The 27866-nt window shown below is 36.5% G+C and overlaps 2 protein-coding genes across 2 annotated transcripts; both read left to right on the top strand.

The window, feature by feature from the left end:
• The first annotated feature begins 906 nt into the window (after positions 1–906).
• On the top strand, positions 907–2243 carry LOC149771492 (ubiquitin carboxyl-terminal hydrolase 16-like). Its single transcript, XM_089948380.1, has 3 exons — positions 907–912; positions 1464–1601; positions 2106–2243. The coding sequence occupies exons 1-3, from the start codon at positions 907–909 to the stop codon at positions 2241–2243; spliced, it is 282 nt and encodes a 93-aa protein (XP_089804506.1).
• Positions 2244–2964: 721 nt separating this feature from the next.
• On the top strand, positions 2965–27525 carry LOC149771491 (uncharacterized). Its single transcript, XM_089948379.1, has 10 exons — positions 2965–3045; positions 4544–4634; positions 10224–10312; positions 13706–13762; positions 14521–14607; positions 17094–19581; positions 19907–20890; positions 24659–24750; positions 25928–26017; positions 26620–27525. Exons 1-10 carry the CDS (start codon positions 2965–2967, stop codon positions 26977–26979), a joined length of 4419 nt encoding a protein of 1472 aa, XP_089804505.1. The 3' UTR covers positions 26980–27525.
• The last annotated feature ends 341 nt before the right edge of the window (positions 27526–27866 follow it).

The following is a 27866-nucleotide window of genomic DNA, read 5'->3' as shown; positions in this document are numbered from 1 at the left end:
GATAAAGAGAGAGAGAGAGAGAGATGTATGCTAGTTGTACAGTTGATTGGTAACCAGCCTTTTATATTCCTTTTTCTGTTTTCCCAGTTACAGCCCATACAGCATCGGTTCCAACTGCATCCTTCAATCTTTATTCCTCACAGGAGAGCAAGGGCCCATCAAGCCAGAAAGTAATGGTATGGAACCAAATTTGTTTCATTAAAGAACCTCTTTGTTAACAAGAACATTGTTTATCAACATGTTTATTATGTCTTCTGCTGAATACCACTCCCATGGCCTAGTGGTTAGAGCATCTGCCTCGGATGTGGAAGGTCATGGATTCGACCTCCAGCTGAGTCATACCAAAGACTTACAAAAATGGTATTAACAGCTGCCTCGCTTGGCAGTCTGCATTCAGAGGTTAATGTTAGGGCTGGTTGGCCTGGTGTCAGGATAATATGACTGGGTGGGACATCATACTACATGTCTGCGGCATGATGCCCCAGTTCTAGACATTACTATAAAACTGTCACACTGCAGACATCATAGTGATATGACTGAAAAATTGTTAATGCTACATTAAGAATCCAAAATCACACACACACACACACACACATCTTCTGCTGATTGGCAGTTTTTTTTATAATAAAAAAGTTTGTCCAGATTCACTGAGTGTGAAGAGCAGATGTAAACATATTTGTTAAGTTGCGAAAGTAATTAAAAACATTTTATACACCCCTAAAACTAACAAGTGATGGGTAGTAATTATCGGATATGTTATTGATGAGCTCAATACTAAAATTGCTTTGTTAGGCGAAACTTTGAAATTGTCTGATGAAACACTACAAACTGTTCATTGAAATCTATTAACTTGAATACTTGCAGGGTTTGTGTAATGTGGGGAACACATGTTACTTCAATGCAGCCATGCAGGTGAGTAATATTTGTAAGAAGAAAAAGGAAACAACAAACTAATATATTGTCCTTTACTTTATTACTGTTGAATAATGCATTTTTGAGTAAAACAGGTTTTGTCTTGATCCATTAGATCATTATCTCTCCTTTTTTTCACTCACCCCCCACTTTTATAAATTCTGTCCATATTAATCTGTGTTGAAGTCTGTCTTTATTCAGAAGGAATTATTCTGTTTGACATAATCTTTGTAGATTTAGTTTGAGCGGTAACATAAAATCTTAGTCTCAAAGTTTAAGCTTTAATATTGTCCTATTGATTATGTACCACCATCTTTTAGGTATGGTGTCTTTATCAGAATTCATTAATTAAATTTCCTCTGATACAATTTGTAAGTATCCAACAGCAAAATAGGCTGCAGTGACATGCAAATGACTTATCTAAGGAGATGATTGTTACTTTTTGTTCATACTGGCTCATTTGAATATTTCTAATCTATTCTAAAGAGAGAATCATGAAATCCATTAAATTATTTGTTGATGAATAAATAACGCTGACATTTTGTTTTCAGAATTTGATTCAGACAAACAGTCTGGAGAACCTCTTGATGGAAAGGAACAAAGAAGGGGGACCACTCTTTCTGCCTGGCAAGAAATACATCAGTGACAGCTCCAGCAGTAGAGATGAGGATGATTATATTATGGATTTGGTATGGATTTAAAGATTGTCTTTTTAATGCATGAATTATTCTACATATCCTCATTTTGTCTTCTATGTAGGATTTCTACTAGGTTGACAAGTTTTTATTGTCTCACATGTGAAAGTATGATACGACATGGGTGTCATACTTTCATGGTCTCATCATCAACTTAATTTGTATAAGTCAGATATACATCTACAGAGGGATGAAGGTGAGACACTGGGTTGGACAGAACACTTATTACTATTTGAATATATAATCAGCTTGACCTCATTTAATATTTCTGACATGGAATGCTATTTGTCATGTTAGTTATTCCATCATCTGTACAAGTAGATATTATTATTATTGTTTATCTTAAAGTACCTTATTCTTTCATATTCCATTATTTAAATATGTTTTGGTTCAAATCTGCCTAAACTCTTGACTTTATGCATGTTTATTTTGTAGGAATTAGGTATTGAAGGTTGTGTAATGTATCATTTACTCATTATGTCTTTTCTGTTGTTGCAGCCAAGCATTAGGATCAGCCTTGGTAAACCCAGACCCCTTACCATGACACTAGCAAACTTCCTTCAGGAGATCAACTCTATGACTCGAACCAGTGTTGTCAACCCTAGTGCCCTCTTTGGACAAGTCTGCAAAGAGTAATCCAAGTTTCACAAAGTCTAAGATATCTATAAAAGTTTCTTCAAAGTGCTTATGTGATGAGAGACTCTGTAATTATGAGAGCTTCAGTGTCTCTGTGTATAGCATTACTTTATATTTTTTTAGATGTTTAAAATGATGAATTAGCTGAACAAATCATGTCAGTCACGTCAGTAAATACAAATGCTCCACATAAAAACACTGACCTCATCACAAGAAACTTCTGAGGAATGAGAAACGTTTTACCTGTACTATAAGTCCATTACCTTTACTATAAGTCCATTATCTGTACTATAAGTCCATTACCTTTACTATAAGCCCATTACATTTACTACAAGTCCATTACCTTTAGTACAAGTCCGTTAAAATTATGCATGATAGTCCACAGTGTTGAAATACTCTGTATGTAATGTTCACAGTTCAAGAGCCTGACTTGAAGGCATGGAATATTGTCTGTTTTTTCTTACATCTTTCTGTAAGTAATGTGGCTTGTATTTCTTTTCTCTTGTCTGAAAGTGAAATGATGGATACATTATTTTCTTGAAGATTTGCTTGTGCAGTGAATTTACAGAAAAAATGGGTTATGGTCAGGTTCAGTTAATTTGACTTTCTTTGTCTTGCCCTAGAGCATGTAACATTTGCTTTTTTTGCAGGAGGGAAGACTACTACTTGCAAATCTTGAGTTGGTCACTTTAATGTGCTTTCGTTTCTCCTCAGGACCCCGATGTTCAGAGGCAAGCAGCAACATGATAGCCATGAGCTTCTAATTCACATGCTGGACATCATGCGATCTGAAGAAATCAAGGTAAATACACATTCCTTTGACAATTGGTTTCAGACCAGAATTAATTTTCTCCTGCGTATGAAGCACATACAAGACAGGTACACTTTTCCAACAGCAATGTTGTTACTTGCATAGAAAAGTCAGGTATACGTTTCAAACAGCAATGTTGTTGTTTTGAATAGGCAAGGCCGGTACACTTTTCCAACAGCAATGGTGTTGTTTGAATAGGCAAGGCAGGTACACTTTTCCAACAGCAATGCTGTTGTTTGAATAGGCAAGGCAGGTACACTTTTCCAACAGCAATGCTGTTGTTTGAATAGGCAAGGCAGGTACACTTTTCTAACATCAATGCTGTTGTTTGCATAGACAAGACAGGTATACTTTTCCTACAGGAATGTTGTTCTTTGCATACACAAGACATTGTGTTATTTTTCCAACAGCAATGTTGTTGTTTTAATAGGCAAGATAGGTATACTTTCCAACAGCAGACCCTGTTGTGCTATACAGCTAGGATTAGGTTTAGCAAGTGCACTACTTTTTGTGCCATACAGCTGAATTTGTGCAGACTGAAATATCATAACAGTTTGCCCATTTTTCCTTGTGCTTACTGAAATATTGTCATAGCTTGCCTATGTTCCCTTGTTGTTGAAATGCTTGTGGTTTTATATGATTTGCTCTTAGGGTAGTAGAATAAACCCAATAGATTCTAGGGTTTAAAGATCAAAGGTCATGATAATGGTAAGTCTGATATGAAAATGATGGCTTCTGCTCATTAAGTTTAATTCAAGCCAGCATACCTTGACCAAAGGCTGAGATAATTATGACTCTTTGGTCAGTAATGTAGAGAGTCAACCATACCCTAAGAATGCCCTCACAGAGGAGTATTAAACATGGGGCAGGTATATAATGTTACAGTGCAGATCAACATTCATTGAAACAACCTTTATTTCATCAATCACATTCATTGCACTCTTTATGCCAAAATGTTCCCTTCATTTGTTTTTTTTGTTGTTTTTTTAAACTTTAATGTCATGGACATAAAACAATTGCTTCATGCAGATTTGGGCTTGAAATGATTCCATTATAATAACAGCTACAAACTTTATGAATGTATTAAACTTACTGAGAAAGTATTGATCCACTGAACTGTCATGTCAATTATGTATCAAGGGAGACAACTCAAATGATGATATCCAGTGATAGTTATCTCCCTTATATATTGTTCCCCTGTCTTAATGATAGAAATGGTACTAAAGGAAAATAACATTAATTTAGCAACAAATGTTGTCCATATTAATATAAATTCTCTAGTTACAAAGGAAAGAAAATTAAGAAAATGGAAAGATTTTTTTCATGCATTACATTTTTGATTGTGAAAAAGACCATTAATAGCAGTTTCTCTGGAGTTATGTTCTTTGTTGTGGTCTTATGTAAAATAGTATCTCTTGATCAAAATTAGATGATTGATACTGCTCATTCCAGTCAAATTTGATTTTAAAATGCAAATTACGTCTTCCAGAGAGGTCAGGTTGCAGTGTTGAAATATTTTGAGCTGGTAGTAAACTCCAATCCCCAAACAGTGGATCATGATATCAGGATGAAAGTCAGGAGTAAGTATCTCTCTCTATCTCCTTCTGTCTCTATCTCTCTCTCTCTCTCTCTCTCTCTCTCTCTATATATATATATATATATATATATATATATATATATATATATATATATATATATATGTAGTGTACTTATATGTGTGAATCATTTGATTATCATGATTTTCTAGGTTAAATATATATTTATAATGCAAATCTGTTCTTTATCATATTTGTTTGCTAATCATAATACATTAAGAGAGCTATCTTGCACATTGTGTCCTCCCAAGTTTATTTTAGCAACAGAAGCGATAACATCTTGTACATCCATCCCTCCCAGGCTTCATTTAGCAGAAGTGATAACAACTTGGCTTGACCAATTTCATGTCAAATTAGAATGATCATGAATGCTTCTATTTGCATTGTAACACACTCTCTCTTGAGGCCTATCACAAATACATAATCTATTTTTTAAAATTATTAATTCATCAATTCAATGGAGTTAATTTCATGCCAGAGAATTATATTCTAGCTATATTTCTGTGTACTGTCTAATCATCAGTTTTCTTGGGGGACCCATTTTCATGGTTTTCATTGTTGCCCCAAACCACGAATTTAAATCCCCAACAAAAAATGAGCCACATAGGATGATGCCCCCCCTCCCCAGTTTTCTTACAGTGCTACATTGCTAGAGATTAACACAGCTACTAGTATTTGATAAATCAAGTTCAGTACTTTAACCTTGTTATTAAATATTAGCAATTAGCTTTTACATGTGTTTGTTTTATTTTTTATTTTAACCTTATGAAACAAGAATTATAAATCATTTTATATTGTTTCATTGCACACGTTCAGTAAGGTATCTGATAGCTGTAATTTTGCGCTCACATCCTTAAAGTGATATGTGAGGTAAGGATAGGGAGAAAATAGAGAAAAATCATAAGGTATTCAAGCAATAGTAATACTGAAAATGAAAGAAAAAATAATACAAAATAATAGTTTATGAAGATGAAATTTAATACTTATTCCAACTGAGCCTTCATTCGAGTACAACTGTTTTTATTCCAACTGAGCCTTCATTCGAGTACAACTGTTGTTGAAACATTTAAATCCTTCTGAAAGCACATTTCATTTTATCCCTGCATTTTTAATCCAAAAGAACAACAATCCTGTAAAATGCTTTTTTTCTTGAACACTATTATTAATGAAACACTATGTTTATACACTAATTACAGCAAAATATTAAAGATTACACTTCACAGGTTTTTGGACAAAGCCATTGTGTAAACATCTTGTCAATCGATGTCTCATGGTACTCACAAATGCTTTTCAGGTAAATAATCCCCAAATTGCTGAATTAAACAAGTCCAGCTTTCTCAAGACCACTGATAATTAGGTCCAATCTTTCACTCAGTGTTGCATGAGCTGCAGTTATCCATTCAGCATGAATTGGCTTGATTCATGAGGTTGGCTTGATTAATGAGGTTGCAAGGTTTACTAATACTGTGTACTGATCATCACCAGTAACATCTTTTTCCATAATGACGTCCATGACCTGTTTAGCATACTACTCGTGGAAGTGTGGCTTTAATTCTACTTTCACAACCAATTGGCCTAGTGTTGTTGGTTGCGTAGGCTTCCTTTGATGTTGGGTACTCAAACAAAAACATGGCGAAAAGTGATTAATCTTGACAGGTGTTTTATTTGTGCTCATAGAGATGGAAGTATTGTTTTAGTGTTGTTGGCAATGTCAGCTTTGACTGATGTTATTCAGTTGGTGGAAAACACTGTAAGTATTGAACTGGCCAGGTCTTTGATTTGTGCTCATGCAGGTGGTAGTATTGCTTTAAACATTTAAGTGATCACTGTTTGTGTCGGCATAGTTTTATTTTTTTGTATTTATTTTGGGTATTTGTAGATATTAAACCATGAAATTAAATACTTACTAATATGCAAACTTTGACAGCCAAGACCTTGAATTTAAGTACCCACAAAAATGTCCTTTTTTTTACAAAGCCACAAAAATTAAGCCCAACAAATATAAATGATACTACAGTATTTCTCATTCTATCTTCATCATTGATGAATATTTTATACTTCATTTTACTTGCTTCATCATATGATAAGCCTTCCAGGACCATTGTAATTACCCGCCCAAGAAAATGAGAGGATATTTCTTGGTTGGGCCCTTCAGGTTGACTTTTTTGGTGACTTGTTGTGGTTTTCCCAGGATGGGGAAAGAATTGCATCTTTTTCTTCCAGGTGAAGATTAATGGATGACACTCTCAGCCTATCAGCCACATGAGAGACTGACTTCCTAGCATGAGTGTCAATGGGGTTCTGGACAATAAGGGTTTGGGCTATGTTCACATGAGTGACTTACTTCCAGGTGTGAGTGTCAGTGGGTTTCTGTACTATAAGGGTTTGGGCTATGTTCACATGAGTGACTTACTTCCAGGTGTGAGTGACAGTGGGGTTCTGGACAATAAGGATTTGGGCTATGTTCACATGAGTGACTTACTTCCAGGTGTGAGTGTCAGTGAGGTTCTGGACATAAGGGTTTGGGCAATGTTCACATGAGTGACTTACTTCCAGGTGTGAGTGACAGTGGGGTTCTGGACATAAGGGTTTGGGCTATGTTCACATGAGTGACTTACTTCCAGGTGTGAGTGTCAGTGGGTTTCTGTACTATAAGGGTTTGGGCTATGTTCACATGAGTGACTTACTTCCAGGTGTGAGTGACAGTGGGGTTCTGGACAATAAGGGTTTGGGCTGTGTTCACATGAGTGACTTACTTCCAGGTGTGAGTGTCAGTGAGGTTCTGGACATAAGGGTTTGGGCAATTTTCACATGAGTGACTTACTTCCAGGTGTGAGTGACAGTGGGGTTCTGGACATAAGGGTTTGGGCTATGTTCACATGAGTGACTTACTTCCAGGTGTGAGTGTCAGTGGGTTTCTGTACTATAAGGGTTTGGGCTATGTTCACATGAGTGACTTACTTCCATGTGTGAGTGACAGTGCGGTTCTGGACATAATGGTTTGCGCTATGTTCACATGAGTGACTTACTTCCAGGTGTGAGTGACAGTGGGGTTCTGGACAATAAGGGTTTGGACTATGTTCACATGAGTGACTTACTTCCAGGTGTGAGTGTCAGTGGGTTTCTGTACTATAAGGGTTTGGGTTATGTTCACATGAGTGACTTACTTACTGGACATAAGCGTTTGGGCAATGTTCACATCAGCAGCTGACTTGCAAGTGTGAGTTTGGCAGTTCTAGGCCTTCATTGTTTCCGTTGACAGCAGGGACTACAGGGCAACATGTCAGGATATCAGTGAATCTCCTCAAATTACTCCCCTTGCAACTCTAAACACTTTCTGTGTCTGATTATCTAATTATTATAAATGCCATTCACTTATTGGTATGTTATTCATACACTAGAAAACTGTACTTACAAGCTCCTTAGCAAATCTTTCATAGCAGAATTCAGCTAAATTAGGGCTGTATAAAAGATGTGGCAAAATTTGAATGCTGTACTCCTTTAGGAAGCCTGTTATGTTGGCTTGCTTGTGTTGTCATGGAGTAGATGGATATGTTGTGTACTGTTGCATGGACTGGTTGTACACTAGTGTTCCACAACTTTTGGCATCACTTTGGAGACACAAAATTGTTATGTGATACTAGCAAAGTCTGGCACTGGTACTTGTATGACTGGGCCTTTTGCATAAAAAATATTGTTTATGAAACTTACTTGACAGTCCAAGTATGTGAAGCAGTTTGTGGTCACTGTTGATTTTCTTCAATCCAGACTTTATTTATTTTCTCTTCAGTCAGGTACAGAAATGTTATCCCAAGTTACATAACTTGTGACATTCTCATTCTAATGTCTCTTGTCACTCTTTTATGTTTGATGAGTAGCTGTTTTGGCAATTTTAGCCTGAGGCTATTTCGATGAGCCATCAACAAATACTGGACCCATCTTGTGCAAACCTCATGAAGCTTCAGTTGATTCTTCAGTATATTAAAGATAACTTGAAAATTGTAAACTCTTCCACTTTGTATTCAGGCTCTTTGTCAATTGCCTCTTTCAAAACTGCCCTTTCTCTCTCACCAGTCACTGATAGTGATCGTCCTGAATGTGGGTCATCTTCTTCTACCTCAGAATTGTAGAATATAAGGGAGAGAACTGCATTAATAAACTTTATCCTAGTTGCCCTTGTTTTCAGAGATGAGTAGGCTAAGAACACCCAGATTTTAATGTATGTACTTTGTTCAGTAGAAAAATTGTTTTCTTTCTCAGACATTTTAATGTTACTGTTAAATATGTTTCATACCATGCATGCAACAGCAGATGATCTTAAAGACCATTATTTTGTCAATTGATCTGCATCAGATGTATTGATGGGTTTTGGGAACTAAAATGGTTTTAATGAAACTTTCAGAACTTTTAAAATACCCACTGTATCTCAGCAGCATTTTTAGTGGTGATAAATCACATAGCGTATAAGGGGCATTTTTAGTGGTAATAAATCACATATTGTATAGAGGCATTTGTATTGGTTATAAAATCACATACTGTATGGGGGCATTTTAGTGGTTATAAAATGATACATTGTATGGGAGCATTTGTAATGATTATAAAATCACATACTGTATAGGGGGCATTTTAGTGGTTATAGAATCATACGCTGTTGGGGCATATATAATGGTTATAAAATCACATACTGTATGGGGGCATTTTTAGTGGTTTAAAATCACATACTGTATAGGGGCATTTGAATGGTTATAAAATCATATACTGTATAGGGGACATTTTTAGTGGATATAAAATCATATACTGTATAGGGGGCATTTTTAGTGGATATAAAATCATATACTGCATAGGGGGCATTTTTAGTGGATATAAAATCATATACTGTATGGGGGAATTTTTAGTGGTCATAAAATCTTATACTGTATAGAACATTTTTAGTGGCTATAAAATCATATACTGTGTAGGGGGCATTTTTAGTGGCTCTAAAATCATACACTGTGTAGAGGGCATTTTTAGTGGGTATAAAATCATATACTATATGGGGGCATTTTTAGTGGACATAAAATCATACTATGTAGGGGGCATTTTTAGTGGTCATAAAATCATATACTGTATCAGGGGCATTTTTAGTGGATATTAAATCATATACACCTGGGGGTGGGGACATTTTAGTGGATATAAAATCATATACTGTAATGGGGAAATTTTTAGTGGATACAAAATCATATACTAAATTGGGGGCATTTTTAGTGGATATAAAATCATATACTCTATGGGGGAAATTTTTAGTGGACATAAAATCATACACTGTATAGGGGTCATTTTTAGTGGTATATAAATTCATATACTGTATAAGGAGGGCTTTTAGTGGTAGAGAGATGTTTGTGATGAATGAGAATGTAAAAAGAAATTCCATAAAAAAATTGACTTTCCACAATTTACTCTGGTTTTCTAACTGCTAAAATAATTTTAGTCAACATTTCAAACTTACATTACTGGTCTAAACTGCAAACATGTATATTCCAGACAAAATTGATTCTATACAGTATATAAATATACCCAATATGTTTTCCATTTCAGAATATGGTCGTCAGGTTACTTACACATTTGTGGATGCTTTGTTTGGAGGCTGTCTTGTTAGCACTGTAATGTGTGAAGAATGCCAGTATGTAAGTATATATTTAGCTTTACTGGTCATTTACTGGTCATTTGTCTGACCTTCTGTTAGCACAAGTTTGTTATGGCAACTCCTGAACCACATGGAGGGTTGCCATGAAAACATTACACACACATTCATCCCAAGGTATAAATTGGTCTTAACTTAAAATGGTACCACTTTGACACCACGATAGTGACCATCTTGAATATTTTGTTACTGTTACTTCTCCTTGACATGGTTTTCATTGACCAAAATACTTTGCATAATGTCTAGTTGTTTACAAATGAAGATGGGGCTGATCTGAGACCTGATATGGCTACCATAGCAACAGTCTATCAAAAACTCTTTTCACCCAAAGACTTAAGTATCTATCTAGTTGGTTGTAAGGTGTTGATCTGATCTCCACCATGGCTGCATTTGTGGCCATCTTGAAACTCTTGTTATTGCTACACCTGCATTAATGGTTACATCACCTTTAGGTTTTCATCAAAATGCTTTATTGAGGTCTTGAGGTCCTAAATAAAAATATCTTGAGTTGACTTCCTATATGGCCACATTAGTGGCCATCATGAATGTTTTGTTATTGCAATTTCAGGTTTCTTGATGCAGGTCAAATTAACAAGGGTTTTTCACTTCATATGAATTCTGGTTAGTCCTAAATGATCTGATTTTTAATAAAGCCACACTTCAGTCATGCTGATACATATAGTGCTACACCTACTAAAAAGAAACTTATCCAAACATGGCGTTTTCGTTAGTTGATCAATAATGAAAATCATGCTGACATGACATTCAATATGACCATAGTGACTATGTTGAAAGTCTTGTTATCGTTTCTTTCCCAGACTGGATGATCATATTGACATTTAACTCTTAAGATGTCTAGATTTTTCTCAGTGAACATGGTTCCAGTCTTACATCCAAAATGGCTGCCACAATGAAAATCTTGGTATTGCTAGTCCTCATAAATGAATGATCATACTGACATGGGGTTTACACCAAAAACTTCTTATGATGACCAGTTAGTCCTAAATGAAAATGGGGCCAGTTTTACATCTCATGTGGCCACCACAGTGACCATCTTGTAAATCTTGTTTTCACTGAAGAATATCAGGGATCTTTTAAGCACTTTGCAGTTAAACAGAAGAAGCAGTTTCATCTTGGATACATGGACATTCGTTTCATATAGGAAAGCATTAGCCTCTTCATTGGACTCTTGTTTGGCTAATATAACAACTTTTAAAGGTAGAAACTACTACTGGTTGTGACCATTGAAAAATAATGTCTTTTTGATTGGTTCATGGCATGCATTGTAACAACTTGAAAGTAAACTAAATTGATTTATGGTATTTTCATATTACTGGCTCTAGCTTACATGCCAACCATTATGCTTTTGGCAATAAAAAGTTGTTTTTGTCATTTTTATTATCATCTCTTTAACTCCACTGATATAAATTTGAGAATATTCTTAAAAAGGTGACTGCTGCATGAGTATAGCATAAAAGTACTTTCCTTATTTGCTATTTATAGCAACTGTATATGACTATTTCCAAGAAAACAGATGGGTTTCTTCTAATGTGAACTTTGTTTCACAGATTCACTTAATTGATAAGCTAAGGATGTTGTGAACCGGTCTGTACTTTTAAAGAAAATGGTGCCAGATGTTAAGTGAAATGTTTATGATGTAAGTTGTGGATGTTATTTGAGAGGAAATGTTTGAGAAGATGGATCTTATCAAACTTCAGAATAGGTCCGATTAGAAAATACCGATAAATTGACACTACTTTACAAACAGAGAATTTGCTGAAAGTGCTGGTTAAATATCATAAACACAGCGCCCTCTGCAAGAGAATGGCAAACTGTCTGCTTTGTCTAGAAAACTGAGATATTAAGAGTTTTCTCCTAAACTGGTGGACCAACTGTACTCAGATTGTTTATATGTAATACAGCCTTACTGTGGTTCAAGTCCTACTTGGTCAACAGGACACAAATTTTGTCTGCAAATGGAATACACTCCAGCCCAGTTAATATATGTTGTGGTGTTCCACAGGGGTCTGTTATTGGATCTGTTCTCTTCATTTTGTACAGTCAGCCACTCTCAAGTGTCATAGATCATCATCCAGTGTCTCACCAATCGTATGCTGATGACACCCAAATGTACAATCCTAGCCACCAACTGAAGTTGATGCTGCCATACAAAGTGTAGAGAGGTGCATTTCTGATGTGAAATCATGAATGACATGAAACAAGCTGCAGATGAATGATGATAAAGCTGAGGCCATTCTGATCACAACACAAAGACTTTCTCATTCACATCCTTTACCTCAAACAATAAATATCAGCAACACCAACATTAAATTCACACAATCAGTATGAAACCTTGGTGTTACTCTGGACAGTACTCTCACACTGCACCAACATGTCATGAACATATGCAAGGCTGCATATCTTGAGCTGAGACACATCAGCTCCATTCGCAATTATCTTTCATTTGATGCCACTAAAACACTTGTGTATTCATTAGTACTTTCAAGACTGGACTATTGTAACTCAATTCTGTCTGGTTCATCTCAATATCTACTCCAGAGACTTCAAAAAGTTCAAAGCACAGCTGCTTGGATCATACTTAGAGTACCACAATCAGAGTACACCTACCCACTGCTCTGTATCCTACACTGGCTATCCATTTGATCCAGAATCAAACACAAAATTTGTTCTCTGTGCTACGTTTCACTGACAGACTCCAGTCCAACATACCTTTCCGACTTCACCCATGTGTACACACCAGCAAGATACATACACTCCTCTTCTGACAATCGTATACTCATTATTCCCATGAAAACAAAGTCATATGGACAACTTTCTATTGCATACCAGGGCCCAGCAACATGGAATGAATTGCCCACTGAACTTAGACACAAAGACATAGTCATCCCATTCAAGAGTGCTCTTAAAACTCTCTTACTTCGACTGCAAGAACAAACTTAAAGACATAATAATGTTTCCTACCTTAAATATTCTCAGCATTTTTTCTAATTTCATGGTGTTTGTTTTTGTAATCATATCATTATATATGTTTTTATGTTATAGATATTGTCAAATGTTGTAAAGCGCTTAGAGCTTCTAAAGATTAGGCGCTATACAAAGTCCTCATTATTATTATTATTATTATTGTTATGGCACTATACAAAGTCCTCATTATTATTATTATTATTATTATTATGTGAACTCTATCCAATGAATGTTTATTTTTATACATTCTTACCCTGGATTTTCTCTTTAATTAATTTTATCATGTTTACCTGTGGAGTCCCAATTCTTTAGGCAGCTGCATATAAATGTAGTTTTATTTCTTCTGAAGTTGAAATTTTTAAAATCTTTGTAACTTTGTTTTCTTTTCTAGATCTCCCAGACTTTAGAACCATTTCTGAATTTGTCTTTACCTGTTCAGGAAGAAAAGGTGAGGTTTTTTACAGTGAAAACTGCAGTTAATTCACTATATTTAATGGAGAACCATTTTTCTTGTAATTCACTACTTTTCATAAAGTACAATTTTTCTTGTAATTCATTATTTTTCATGCATTACCAATTTTCTTGTAATTCACTGTTTTTCATGGAGATCCAATTTTTATTTGTAATTTATAGTTGCTAGAAAATATGAATTTGATCCGTCTTTCAAAACAATATGAATCTACACCAAATCCACAAATTTATACAGTACTAATCATTGACATTTTTGGGATAAATGTGAAGAAGATTGATACAAAATATTAAATGAATTCACAGTATTGAATTTGTGTTGGATAATCAAATTTTGTAATTCCTTTTCAAGAAACTTAAAGTTATAAAAAAAAATTAAAAAAATTAAACTCAAGAGTGATCTTATTATTGAGATCCTTATATTTGTCTCGCCTGTGCAAGCATAATGAGACACAAGTGTCTCTTCTTTCATGGCCATAATGGGGATGGTTTCAACAATGTTAATATTTGGTGTTTAAGTATTTGTAAGTCCTGCACATGGTAAATATGTCAACAATCAATGTGTGTGAGACACCAGAGTCTCATTAGCTTTGCTGATTGATATTTATTTGGTTAAAGGTCCAATGTATTCAGTATGTTAAAAAGATCCTTTGCAGTTAAATGAATTATGTAAAATCTAGATGGTAGCTACTTGGCTTTAAAATCCAATATCCCTCATTTTACTTTCTGTATCCATAGACCAAATTGGGCCAACAGCTGAGCTGTTGGAAGTGTAATTACACAGTTGCAAGTATAATCAAACAGCTAGCAAGAATTTGCTGTCCAGTCAGCTTCAATTAACTTGGATAGAATTTGAAAATCATTTGCCAGTGGATGTAATTGGGCAGGAGAAAGAGGAGGCAAGCAAAAAGATGGTGAAGGTATCAGATATGGCTCTCTTGTGCAGTGCTTGCTAAGCTTCACCTATCTTTCATCCTTCTTTTACCTTGGGACCATCTGTTTTAAAATAGTCACTCTACACAGTTTGCACTTTTTCTTGCTCTCCTCCTTCTTTAACATAATGATTTTGAATAATTTAACAACTGTATATGACTTACACAGCATCTTTCTTTTTGTTTACAGCTGTTATATTCATTTTGCTTGATGCAGCAACTTTATAGATATGTTGTATCATTCAAGTATAACTGTTACACATTTAAATGTGAAAGCTACACTCACTGCATTGTAAGCAGTTTTTGACTGTGCTGTTTTGCCTTAATACAGTAAACACTGTTCATAATTCAGCCAGATTTCATGAAATATTGAACATATTACTAAGCGCATTATTTTGGTCTATCAGTGTTGAATATAACATTCTGCCTTGATTATAACAAATCAATGTTTACTGCATACCAGTAGTGATATTTCTCCAATGAATAAATTTCTAATGGCATCATTGTTAGGAAAAAAGCTCTGCCATCTCTCAAATCTAGCAGTTCTATAAAAACAAAACTTTTGTCTTCCCCATCCATATGTCATGTACAGAAAGGAAAAGAACTCTTACCTAATCCCTCAACTTACAACCATGAGGTGATTACTCGTCAACATTTTCTTTGCCATTTAAACTTATCCATAAAATTGTCCTACATTGCCTATAAAGTTCCTAAAAGATCTTCATTTTAATATATTCATCAATAAGTGTGGTATAAAACTGTGTTTTAAAGCTTTTGTAAAAGGAATGGTAATCTTTGTTTTTATTCAGTGAATAGTTTTTCATATTTTTCAAAGTTTGTGAGTTACTATTTTTCTTAAATGTTAAGTTGTACTGTACTCTGTGGGTATGGAATTCTTAACCCTTCTAAATGTCACTTGTATCCCTCAAATATGAATTGCATGGATTATAGAGCTTTTAATGCTGATCTCAAACAGGAAATGGGTTTCTGTGAAATATTTTCTGTAGTACCTTGGTTTACTAAATGCAGTGGCAGATGTGATTCATCTAAGCTACGTTTTTTGTGCCCTCTCCCAATAGCAATGCTGGCCCAGTAGTGCCCCTTTTCTGGACATCTAGATAAGCACATTCTGATCTTGACCAAACGTTTTGCTGTTGTTGTTTTGGATTTAATGCCATTTCTCAGCACAAAATAGGCTAAACATGGTGGCCAGTATAACTGGTGGTGGAGGAATCTGGTGTAGTGGCCAAATTTACCCCTTGTAGCAGGGAAAGGATTGGCTGTTACACCTGGAAAACTTGGTAACAGCCAACAACCAAGTGGATGCTACTGGTAAGATTTTTCACATCCCACATTAGCCAAGCCTGAGACTCTAATCCATATTTATATAGGTGAGATATCAGCAATTGATAAAGGCTAGCACTTTAGACGACTCGGCCATCCAGGACCTGACCAAATATAAAATAATTCCGGTGACAGTGACAAGATATGTAATGTCACATCGTTGGAATTCCTCTGCAGAAGCCTAAATGTGGTGATATGGTTTGTATGAACATTAGTTCATTCAGTTGGCAGAAGTAGATGGGGGGGGGGGGGGAGGAGGGACACCTGTTGCTTCACTTGACAATGGTAAGTCACAACTGGAGCCCAGAGGAGAAAGTACTTCATATAGACCTTTTAAAATTGAAGGCTGTAATGAAAGCCATTCATTGCTGCAGTGATCACATGTGTGGGAATGCTGCCAATCAAGAGGTCACTTTAACTGTAGATTCTTCATTTTATTTATGCAATTTGGGGACAAGCTGCTAATCTTTTTCTCTCCAGTCCCATATCCAGAGGCTTGAGCCATGGATTCTTTAGCAGTCAGCTGCAGTGGGATTAGGGAATACACTTTCCCTTCACCTGTTCTGATTCAGAGTCATTCAGAAAATCAGAAACTTGACTCGCAAAGTTATTATGGTAACTGCTCTCAGATGAACAAGTCATGGACAACTTATAGGTGAATGAAATTTTCAATCTTATGATAGATCTCCTCAGAGAAATCCCACTACAATTCAGAGATTTAATAGAAACCATTGGCTGTTATGCACAGTCAACCGTTAGATCATCATGCAGAGATCACATTAGTGTGATCAGGTAAGTATTCTTGGAGAAACATACTTAACTAAAATAAAAATGATCTTTCAGTTGGAACACAATACATGTATGTTGGTTCTGGAAGATATGTAATATGACTACACTAATATTGATTCTATTCATTTGAATGTTCTCTTGATAAATTCTCTGTAAAGCAGCGAACATACTGAGGTTATGATCTGCAGTTTTCTTAGTCCCACTGACAGTACATTAGTAGCAAGCTTTGCTTTTTTCTAATTTCAGAGACCTAGTATGGCATCTCTATATAATATTGTCCTTGTGGAAGGGAAGAAGGAAGGTGAAGAGAAGGACAGAGACAGGGAGGCAGATATGAAAGAGGATATTGTCCCTGTGGAAGGGGAGATGGAAAGTGAGGAGGAGAAAGGACACAAGGAGGCAGATGTGAAGGAGGATATCATCCCTGTAGAAGGGGAGGAGGAAGGAGACAGAGAGGCAGGTGTAAAAGATGATATTGTTGCTGTGGAAGGGGAGATGGATGGCAAGGAAGGGAAAATAGACAGGGAGGCAGATGTGAAGGAGAATATTGTCCCTGTGGAATGGGAGATGGATGGCAAGGAAAAGAAAGGAGACAGAGAGGCAGATGTGAAGAAGGATATTCACCTATTGGAAGTGGAGAAGGAAGGTGAGGAGGAGGAAGGAGACAGGGAGGAGGATGTGAAGGAGGATATGGTCCCTGTGGAAGGGGAGAAGGGAGGCAAGGATGCAAATGTGAAGGAAGATATGACCCCTTCGGATGTGGAGAAGGAAGGCAAGGAGGAGAAATACATGAAGGAGGATATGGTCCCTATAGAATGGGAGAAGGAAGTCAGAGAGAAAGTAGAAAATGAATCAGATGTGGAGGAGGATATGGTCACTGTACCAGTGGAGAAAGAAAGCAAGGAGGATGAAGGAGATAGAGAGGATGATGTGAAGGAGAATTTGACCCCTGTTGAAGGAGAGAAAGAAGTGAAGGAGGAGGAAGGATACAAGGATGAGAATGTGAAGCAGGATATGGTCCCTGTGGATGGGGAGAAGGAAGAAGACAGGGAGGCAGATGTGATGGAGGAGATGGTCCATATGGAATGGGAGAAGGAAGATGAGGAGGAAGGAGACAAAGTAGATGATCTGAATGAGGATATGGTTCCTAAGGAAGAGAAGATAGCCATAGAGGAGGAAGGAGACAGTGTGGATGATCTGAATGAGGATATTGTCATTGAGAAAGGAGATTATGAAGGCAAGGAGGAGGAAGATAACAGGAAGGCAGATGTGATAGAGGATATGGTCCCTGTGGAATGGGAGAAGGAAGATGAGGAGGAGGAAGGAGACAAAGTGGAGGATTTAAATGAGAATGTGGTCCCAGTGGAAAGGGAGAGGGAAGACATAGAGGAAGGAGACGGGGAAGAGGATGTGAAGGAATATGTGGTCCCTGTGGAATGGGAAATGGAAGGCAAGGAAGACAAAGGAGACAGGGAGGAAGATGTGAAGAAAGATATTCTCCCTGTGGAATGGGAGAATGAAGATGAGAATGAGGAAGGATATGTGATGGAGATTATGGTCCCTGTGGAATGGGAGGAGAAAGGAGACAAGATGGATAAACTGAATGAGGATATAGTCTCTATGGAAGGGGTAAATGAAGGCAAGGAGGAGGAAGGAGACAGGGAAGCAGATGTGATGGAGGAGATAGTCTCTCTGGAATGGAAGAAGGAAGATGAGGAAGGAGACAAAGTAGTTGATCTGAATGAGGATATGGTTCCTGAGAAAGTAGAGAAGATAACCATGGAGGAGGAAGGAAACACTGTGGATGATCTGAATGAGGATATAGTCCTTGAGGAAGGAGATTATGAAGGCAAGGAGGAGGAAGGAAACATGAAGTCAGATGTGATAGAGGATATGGTCACTGTGGAATGGGAGAAGGATGATGAGGAGGAAGGAGACAAAGTGGAGGATTTAAATGAGTATGTGGCCCCAGTGGAAGGGGAAAAGGAAGGCATAGAGGAAGGTGACAGGGAAGAGGATGTGAAGGAATATATGGTCCCTGTGGAATGGGAAATGGAAGGCAAGGAAGTGGAAGGAGACAAGGAAGATATTCTCCCTTTGGAATGGGAGAAGGAAGATGAGAATGAGGAAGTAGACAAGGTGGAGAATCAAAATAAGGATATGGCCCCTAAAGAAGAGGAGACAGAAGGCATAGGGGAAGGAGACAGGGAAGAGAACGTGAAAAATGATATTGTCCCCGTGGAAGAGGAGACGAATTGCAAGGAGGAGGAAAAGGACAAGCAGGATATTGTCTCTGTGGAAGGGGAGTATGTAGGTGATAAGGAAAGAGGAGACAAGGTGGATTGTCTGAATGAAGATATAGTCCATGTGGAAGGGGAGAAGGATTGCAAGAATGAGGATGGAGACAGGGAGGAGGATGTGATGAAGGATATGGTCCCTGTGGAATGGGAGAAGGAAGATGAGGAGGAAAAAGGAGACAAAGTATATGATCTGAATGAGGATATGGTCCCTGAGAAAGGGGAGAAGGAAGGCAAGGATGAAGGAGACAGGGAGGAGAATGTGAAAGTTGATATTGTCCCTTTGGAAGGGGAGTATGAAAGCAAGGAGAAGCAAGGAGACATGGATGAGGATGTGAAGGGGGATATGGTCCCTCTGGAATGGGATAAGTTAGGCAAGGAGGAGGAAGGAGAAATGGAGGATACCAAAGATATGAAGGAAGAAAGATCATCATCTGGTGAGTAGAGAATGCCATAAAGTGCAAGATAAATTGGCAATGCTTTTATCTATGTGTAGAGAATGTCATAGAGTGCAGATAACTTGGAAATGCTTTAATATGTGGGTAGAAAATGTCATAGAATGCCAAGTAACTTGGAAATACTTTTATTTTAACCTAACTTTAGTACATTCTCCCTTTCTTTTCAGCAGTGCTATCATGTTTTGTCATAATAAAAACATTGTAATTTTCATGTTAAATACTTGTTTTACTGTTGTATGACACACTATTTCATGGTTTGCAGGCAATATTTGTATCATGTTTTCATTATTCTGTATCTGAACAGATGCTGATATAGAAGAGAACTTGAAGATGGACATAGTCAGGTATAGCCATTCTCTTGAGGCTTCCATGACCAATGATTCTGAATCAGTTGGCAGTGCATTAAATGGTGTGGAACCATCCCAAAGTCCTGTCCACATTTCTCCTCACATCAGCTTATCTGCATTAGCTGAAAATACACTAACAAAAGATGCAAGTGTAATCTACAACTTGATTCCCAGTGGTGTTGCAGTATGGGAGACAGAAGATACTGATGGGTCCAGCAAGGAGAGTCATATTGCTAATGGAGAGATGCATAAATCAAAAGTCACTGAACATGTAGAATATATGAATGGACCAATTGCCAATGGTTATTTTGGAAGTGGCGATACAAGCTCCAAGGAGCCAATGGAACTGGAGGCAGCTACCAGCAGCATTCTGTTGTCTTCTTCTAGTTACAAACATTTAGGTACTGGGGAACAGGTCATTTCAGATGTTACATCTGGAACCAACACTTCATGTGTCAGTGAGACTGGTTCTTCAGGTTTTTCACAAGATTTATCTCAAAATATGCTGTACCAATCCAGTGAAGAGTCTGAGAAAGTTAAAGATTTAGATGTACCAGTCAACTCTAGTCAGTCCAATGTTTCAGATGATACAGGAATATCTACACAAGGAACTGGAAGTATGGACTCAGCCACTGTTGGAAACAATGAAATTCCACTTAAAGCTGGAAATGATGAAGATATATCTACTTCATTCAATCTGCAGTACATGAAACCATCAGAGTTTGAAGATCCACAGCCAGTGAGGTCACGTAAAGAGATCTGGAGAGAGGGGCAGAGAAAATCGGTCTTGACTCTAGCACCAAGATATCACTCAGCTTCCAGTGAATGCTCACTTGAGTCTTGTCTCAATCTGTTCACTTCTCCAGAACTTTTGACTGGAAACAATAAGTTTGGCTGCAAGAATTGCACAAAGCTTAAGAAGAAGTTAAATCCTCATACAGGTAAGCGTTTTTCTCCCATCTACCACCAGCTTTTGTTTTTTTCTTGTATTTCCCATCCCCTGTTTTTATATATGTAATTCTTTTGTCCTTATGTATCCCCTATTTTTATTTGTACTTCTTTTATCCTTACCCCATCCCCAGTTATTATATATGTACTTCTTGTATCCTTACCCCATCATCAGTGTTTCATATTCGTAACTGTTTTACAAATACTTGTTATCTGTATCATATATCCATATGAGTGTCCATTACTCAGTTCTCCATATAACTGAACTCTTCCACACCAATTGAGAAGAACTGGTAGAATGCTTTGGAAGGCTGAGTGAGGTGGGGAGAGTGATGGTATGAGATCCTGGATGCAACCTTCTAAGAGAGGTGGGGATGGTGTCAAAGGTTACATTTTCAGAGGCAGTATTGACTTTGCCTTGAAACCTAAACACCATGTACATCAATTCAGTGAGAGGGATATATTTTGGTATGATGTTGGTATGAAGTTTCGGGGGGGGGGGGCAATTAAATGACACTGAAGGATTAAAATCTTGAATGTTGCCCAGGGAGATGGGTTGAGAGTGGGTGGTAGTTGGAAGGTTGTGTAAAAAAGTTTAGAAGTCTGGACATTTTTTTATAGCTTTCATCTTTATTGTAATTTTTCTAAAACACCATGGGACTTTGTGGTCTTGACCTGCTGTGCATGTATGAATTGGGTCCATATACATATACATTGGGGTCCATATACATATACATTGGGGTCCATATACATATACATTGGGGTCCATATACATATACATTGGGGTCCATATACATATACATTGGGGTCCATATACATATACATTGGGGTCCATATACATATACATTGGGGTCCATATACATATACATTGGGGTCCATATATATATATACATTGGGGTCCATATACATGTACATTGGGGTCCATATACATGCATAAAGTCACTTTATTTGATCTTAACTCAGTAACTTAGATAATTGACGCTTGTCAGATATAGGAATCTGATACTTACAGAATATGGAGCCTTGATAAATATGGGATATAGAGACTTGATATCAATGGTTTATAGAGATCTGTTACCCGTGGGCTATAATGACCTGACACCAATGAGTTATAATGACCTGATACCCATGAGATATAGAGATCTCATGCTCATGGGTTATTTAGACCTGATACCGATGGGATTTATAAATCTGATAAATATTGGATATTGATAACTAATACCTATGACATACAGAGACTTGATATCCATGGTCTTGAGAGACTTGATACCATGATATTTACAGACTTGGTACCCATGGGCTCTAGAGACCTGATGCCCATGGGATACAGAGACTTGATGCCCATGGGATGAAGAGACTTGATACCCATGGGATATAGAGACCTGATGTCCATGGGATATAGAGACCTGATGCCCATGAGATATAGAGACTTGATACCCATGGGATAAAGAGACTTGATACCCATGGACTATAGAGACCTGATGCCCATGGGATATACAGAACTGATGCTCATGGGATATAGTGACCTGATTCCCATGGGATATAGACACCTGATGCCCATGGGATATAGAGACTTGATACCCATAGGATATAGAGACCTAATGCCCATAGGATATAGAGACCTGATGCCCATGGGATATAGAGACCTGATGCCCATGGGATATAGAGATTTGATACCCATGGGATATAGAGACTTAATACCCATGGGATATAGAGACTTGATACCCATAGGATATAGAGACCTAATGCCCATAGGATATAGAGACCTGATGCCCATGGGATATAGAGACCTGATGCCCATGGGATATAGAGATTTGATACCCATGGGATATAGAGACTTAATACCCATGGGATATAGAGACTTGATACCCATAGGATATAGAGGTTTGATACCCATGGGATACAGAGACATGATACCTAAGGGATATAGAGACTTGATACCCATGAGATATAGAGACTTGATACCCATGCAGTGTATGAAACTTGCCAAAAGATCCTGCAATCATACAGAATCAGTAACCTGAAAATACTAATGGTCCATTCTGTAAGTAACTGGTCCTCAGTTTCATCAGACAGAGTAGTCAGCAACTCAATGGTAAATTTAGGTAAATTAGTCTTTAGTAAGGACCTTTATATAATGAAAACATGGAGTATGATGAAAAACAGAGAATATTGATATCATATGTAAACTTTATTACATTTTATTTAATTCAGCACAACGTGGCCACTATTCACTGTCCAGGACAATGATACTTACTGTCCAGCTGATGTAGGTCAATTCACAAGTTATTTAGAGTCATCATAATATGGCCATTGATGGCCAGTCTGAATATAGTCCGAATAAAAAAGCTGGATCCTCTTCCATTGACTTGTCATTGAGGACAGTTATGAGGACTAGACCCAGCCTTTTAATGTACAGCTGCTCATGAAATTGGGTCTGTGGAAAGCAGTGTATTGCAGAAAGAGGAACCGTATTAAAGGCATTCACATCTGTAGATTGCAGCTTATAGTATTTTCAACTCAGCATGTTGAATGATATCTGTGTTGTAATTAACATCATTACCTTGAAATGTAGATAAATTTACCTGTTTCAAACATCATCTGCATCATCTAATTTACATTGTTATTTCATTTATGTTTGTAATGTAATTTTCTAATGAGTAGACCAGGACTGTTATCTTGGCATGCGATGGCTCCCATAACATTTTAGTCCTGCATAGAAAATGAACATTTCTGTAATTCCAGCAACAACATGGCTGATTACATATACACAGACCACTCTGTTTCAGGATATATTAAACAAAATAGTGTTTCTCTGTATGTTGATACAAATGTTGTTGAAAGAAATTGGTAATTTCAGCTTCATTTAGAGAAGCTCACATGATAATTCACTGAGCTACAGTCTCAGATATCATTCATGATCTTGAGGTGAACAAACTATAATATTATTGTCGTCAAGTCGTGCATTCTGTTTACATATTTGAAGTGAATTATGCAACTCAACTATCAATTTTGATTCACATTATTATATTACTTTTTAATAGTTTTTTTCTTCCTTTGTTTTTATTTGGTCTTTTAGCCTCTGTTGGCATCAAGGCATATCTCAACATGTTCATCTAGGGAACTGGAATGAAGTAGTAGGTGTCATGAAACATCACATAGATGCAGAAGAGACTTTATTTGGAGTTATAAGCATCTAGCAAACATAGATTAAACATGAGCAATTTAGCTTCTCATGTCACCAAGACTGATGAGTAATCCTCAGAAAGAATTGTTATTTATTTTTTCACTTTTTTAAAAATATTTCTTTCAATATAATGAAAAGATAAATATATGCCTAAAAATTTCAACAGACAGACTGGCTGCTCATTTTTTGCACCAATATGCAATGAAATTGGCTGGCATTGGACCAGCGGGCAGGCAACAATTTTGTGTGTTGTATCCATGGGATTTGTTTGGAAATGTTTGTAGATGTGCACCATATTCCAGTAATTTTCAACTCTCCACCATGATGAAAGGGCAGAGGGATATGGGGTTGAAATGTATACAAACTCCATGCTTGTGTTGTCAGGAAAGTGTTGTAAATAATTTGAATATCATGAGGATTACCATTGCATGCATACGTGCTGCTCCTGCTATCTACTACATGCAAACTTTATAAGAGAGAAAATATCACTAACTGTATGTCATTTTTTAAAAGAACTAATTTAATTAGGTTATACAAAATTGGATCATATGTATTCTTAATTTTTTTCATACAGAGATAAAAACAGCCTACTCTGATGCAAGCAAGAAGTACCTAATAATCCAGCCACCAGCTGTACTGACCCTGCATTTGAAACGCTTTGAACAGGTAGGTTGCTGACTCTAAAAGGCAGTGGAGATATTTTAAAATCCTTTGTCTGTCCATTCATCATTCTATCACCTTATCCCCACTTAAACTCCTAAATGGAAATTCACCAGACTTGGTATCATTTCTTAGGTTTCTTGGAGAGGCTCAAAAGTCCAGGATTATACACATGCTTTTGACAGGCCCTGAATGTCCATGTATCTGTCCATTAACTTTTTTTCTCTCACATGATAGCTTAAGTTATGCAACACCTCCCTGTGTAAGTTAACAGGAAAGTTTTTCTTGATGAAGAAATAAAAAAATATTATTTTTGGGGTCAAAAGGTCAACAATCCAGGTCACAGAATGAAAGAAAAGAAATAATTTCTTCATAAATAACAGTTCTATATCACAGACCTGATGCAAAATGTGTGGATGACTTGCAATTGGGGTATGGAAAAAGCCTATTCATCTTGACCTCAAAGGCTACAAAAGAAGAAAAATTATTTATGCATAATACATGAGTTTTTTTTAACTGCATATGAGGTGATTAAAGCTGGTAAGCTTTACTCTGATTTTGAGGTAGCTTGTAACATTCCTGTTGTGTGGTGGGGCCTGTTATGTGTAAAGCCATTATATATGAATCGTGTTGTGTGAATTTCACTTGAGACTCAGAAAATAGTGTATCAAACTTAAGACTCAGACAATAGTGTATCACATGTGACACTTTGATAATAGTATATCACATGTGAGACTCAGACAATAGTGTATCACATTTGAGACCCAGACAATAGTGTATCGCATGTGAGGTTCAGACAGTAGTGTATCACATTTGAGATTCAAACTATCGATACAGCTTAGTATTAAGAGAAGGGATGCTTTTTGCTGACTCGGCAATATCTGAGTAGGTTGAATATATTTTCTATTTCTTCTTCAGTTAGTTTATTGCCAGTGAGAAAATGACAAAAAATGACAAAAATTATCAGTTTAAAGCTGTGCAGTTTACTGAAATGCCACAAATTTATTGGTGCTAAAATATTTTTGTTTAACAAAATATATATATTAGTGCTTGGCTGGTGGATCTGGCAACATCACCGCAAAGTTACAAGTTAAACAAAATTAAAGGCATGACATTGTCCTCAACAGAGGTCTTGTTTATTTGGCAGTTTCTAAGCAATACCTGTATCATTTTGTGATTGTAGCTTGAAATCAAGAACATCAACAAGCTGGACTCCCATGTGGATTTTCCTTTTGTCCTGGATCTGGCTCCATATTGTAGTGCTCTTTGCCAGGTAAGTAGGGGGGTTGTGGCTTTTTATGTCCTCACTGCAAGTACAGCAGAGGCATTTTGAAATGTTCATTTATATACATTCCCATGCATTCCTTTTGTGCTAGTAACCTGTTAGCATGTTGAAAGAAAAACCAATTTTTATGTATATTTAGATGAGATGTTTAAGTATTTGAGCCACTTAAATAATTGTTGCATTTTTATAATCAATTATTTGTATTTGGTACATAGACATTTTGGTCAAAACCTTTGCCTGAGTTTACGAATATGATTGACATAGGCAAATGCTGTACATTTTTGTCTTACATGACATATAAGTATGGCAATACTATTGGAATCTCTGTTAGAGTTGGCACTGAGACAAGGAAATCCCAATTTAGGGTTTATATTATTTGTCTTTTAAGAGGTTTTGCCAAGTGGAATACAGATGATGCAACTCAGCAGAATTCTTTTTTTTCCCAAAAGATGTTACTCATACAAAAATGCATATGAACATAGAAAACAATCTTTTCACTTTCCTTGGCTTGTTCATTTTTAGTTTCATAAATTCTTCCAACCTTCAATTTTAAAAGTAGGATTTTCAGCTCTGGCTGTTTTTTCTTGCAGAATGTAAAACCAGGCCAGAAGAAAATCTTGTATTCTCTTTACGGTGTGGTTGAGCACAAAGGAGGTTTGAAGGGTGGCCACTACACAGCATATGTTAAAGTCCGGCCCAGTATCAACTCCCTGACCAACTTCCTCAGTACTAATCAGGTTTCTGTTAAGGAATACCTTGACCAGTACACAGAGAATGTCCTCCAAATGGGTGATAAGATGGTAGAAGAGATGGAAGAAGATAATGTTAGTGAGATCATGGTACCACCAGGCCAGTGGTTCCACATCAGTGATGACCATGTTAGCAAAGTAACAGAAGCCGCTGTCAAACATGCACAGGCATATATGTTATTTTATGAAAGAATATATTAGAGATTCAATTAAATTTAGCTGATTGTTGAAGATATAATTTTTTAGTTTAGTTTAATAATGAAATATTATAATTCTGCTTATTTTATTCATGTGATTTCATGGTATAAAGAAAATTATAGTTGTTAAGAAAGAATTTTCTGTGCATATGCTGTATTGTGTATAACCATCTCATTTTATCCCAGGAACAAAGAAATTACAGTAAAATTTGGATAACGGGTACCTATGTAAAAATAAAATGTACATATACGCCTTCCTATTTCTGTAGTCAATATAAGCACCTATGTAATATATGAAAAGTAAAGTACATCTCTTGTGTTTCAAATTCTTCTTGTCTAATAGAGAGAAAAAGTGTCAATTTCATATCTATTTATAGCTTGATAGTGTTCTTATTGAAATATTTTATAAAAGGAACCCAAAGTTCACTTTTTGTGTTTAAAGCATATGTTCTTCATATCTTCTTATTTTGGAGATTTGCCCTGTTAGTGTAATTGGCCTTTATTAATGTGAAATCCAAGTATTTACCTTTATTGTTTTGATTGTACAGTATTTAATTTTTTTACTTCAAAGGATGGAATATTCTTTATAGCACATTTTTATATTGGGTCTTGCTTATATATATATATATATATATATATATATATATATATATATATATATATATATATATTGATCTATAAACTTAATTACTCACCAACCAGTCCATTCAGTATTTGATCTACAAAGTGAGTCTTCAGTTACTCAACCAATACAGTATACCCATTCTCAGAGTTTAAAATCCAGCTTAAGTTGAAATTGTCAAGTTGATGCATTTTGCATTAGAAAATAGACTTATGCTTCTATAAGATGGCTTCATTTATATTGCAGTAATTTGTTAAAATGCAAGTAAA

Source organism: Sinohyriopsis cumingii, unplaced genomic scaffold (assembly GCF_028554795.1).
Source record: "Sinohyriopsis cumingii isolate HCF-2022 unplaced genomic scaffold, ASM2855479v2 utg001820l, whole genome shotgun sequence".
In the NCBI taxonomy this organism is placed as follows: domain Eukaryota; kingdom Metazoa; phylum Mollusca; class Bivalvia; order Unionida; family Unionidae; genus Sinohyriopsis; species Sinohyriopsis cumingii.
This window is presented reverse-complemented; position numbering and strand designations above follow the sequence as displayed.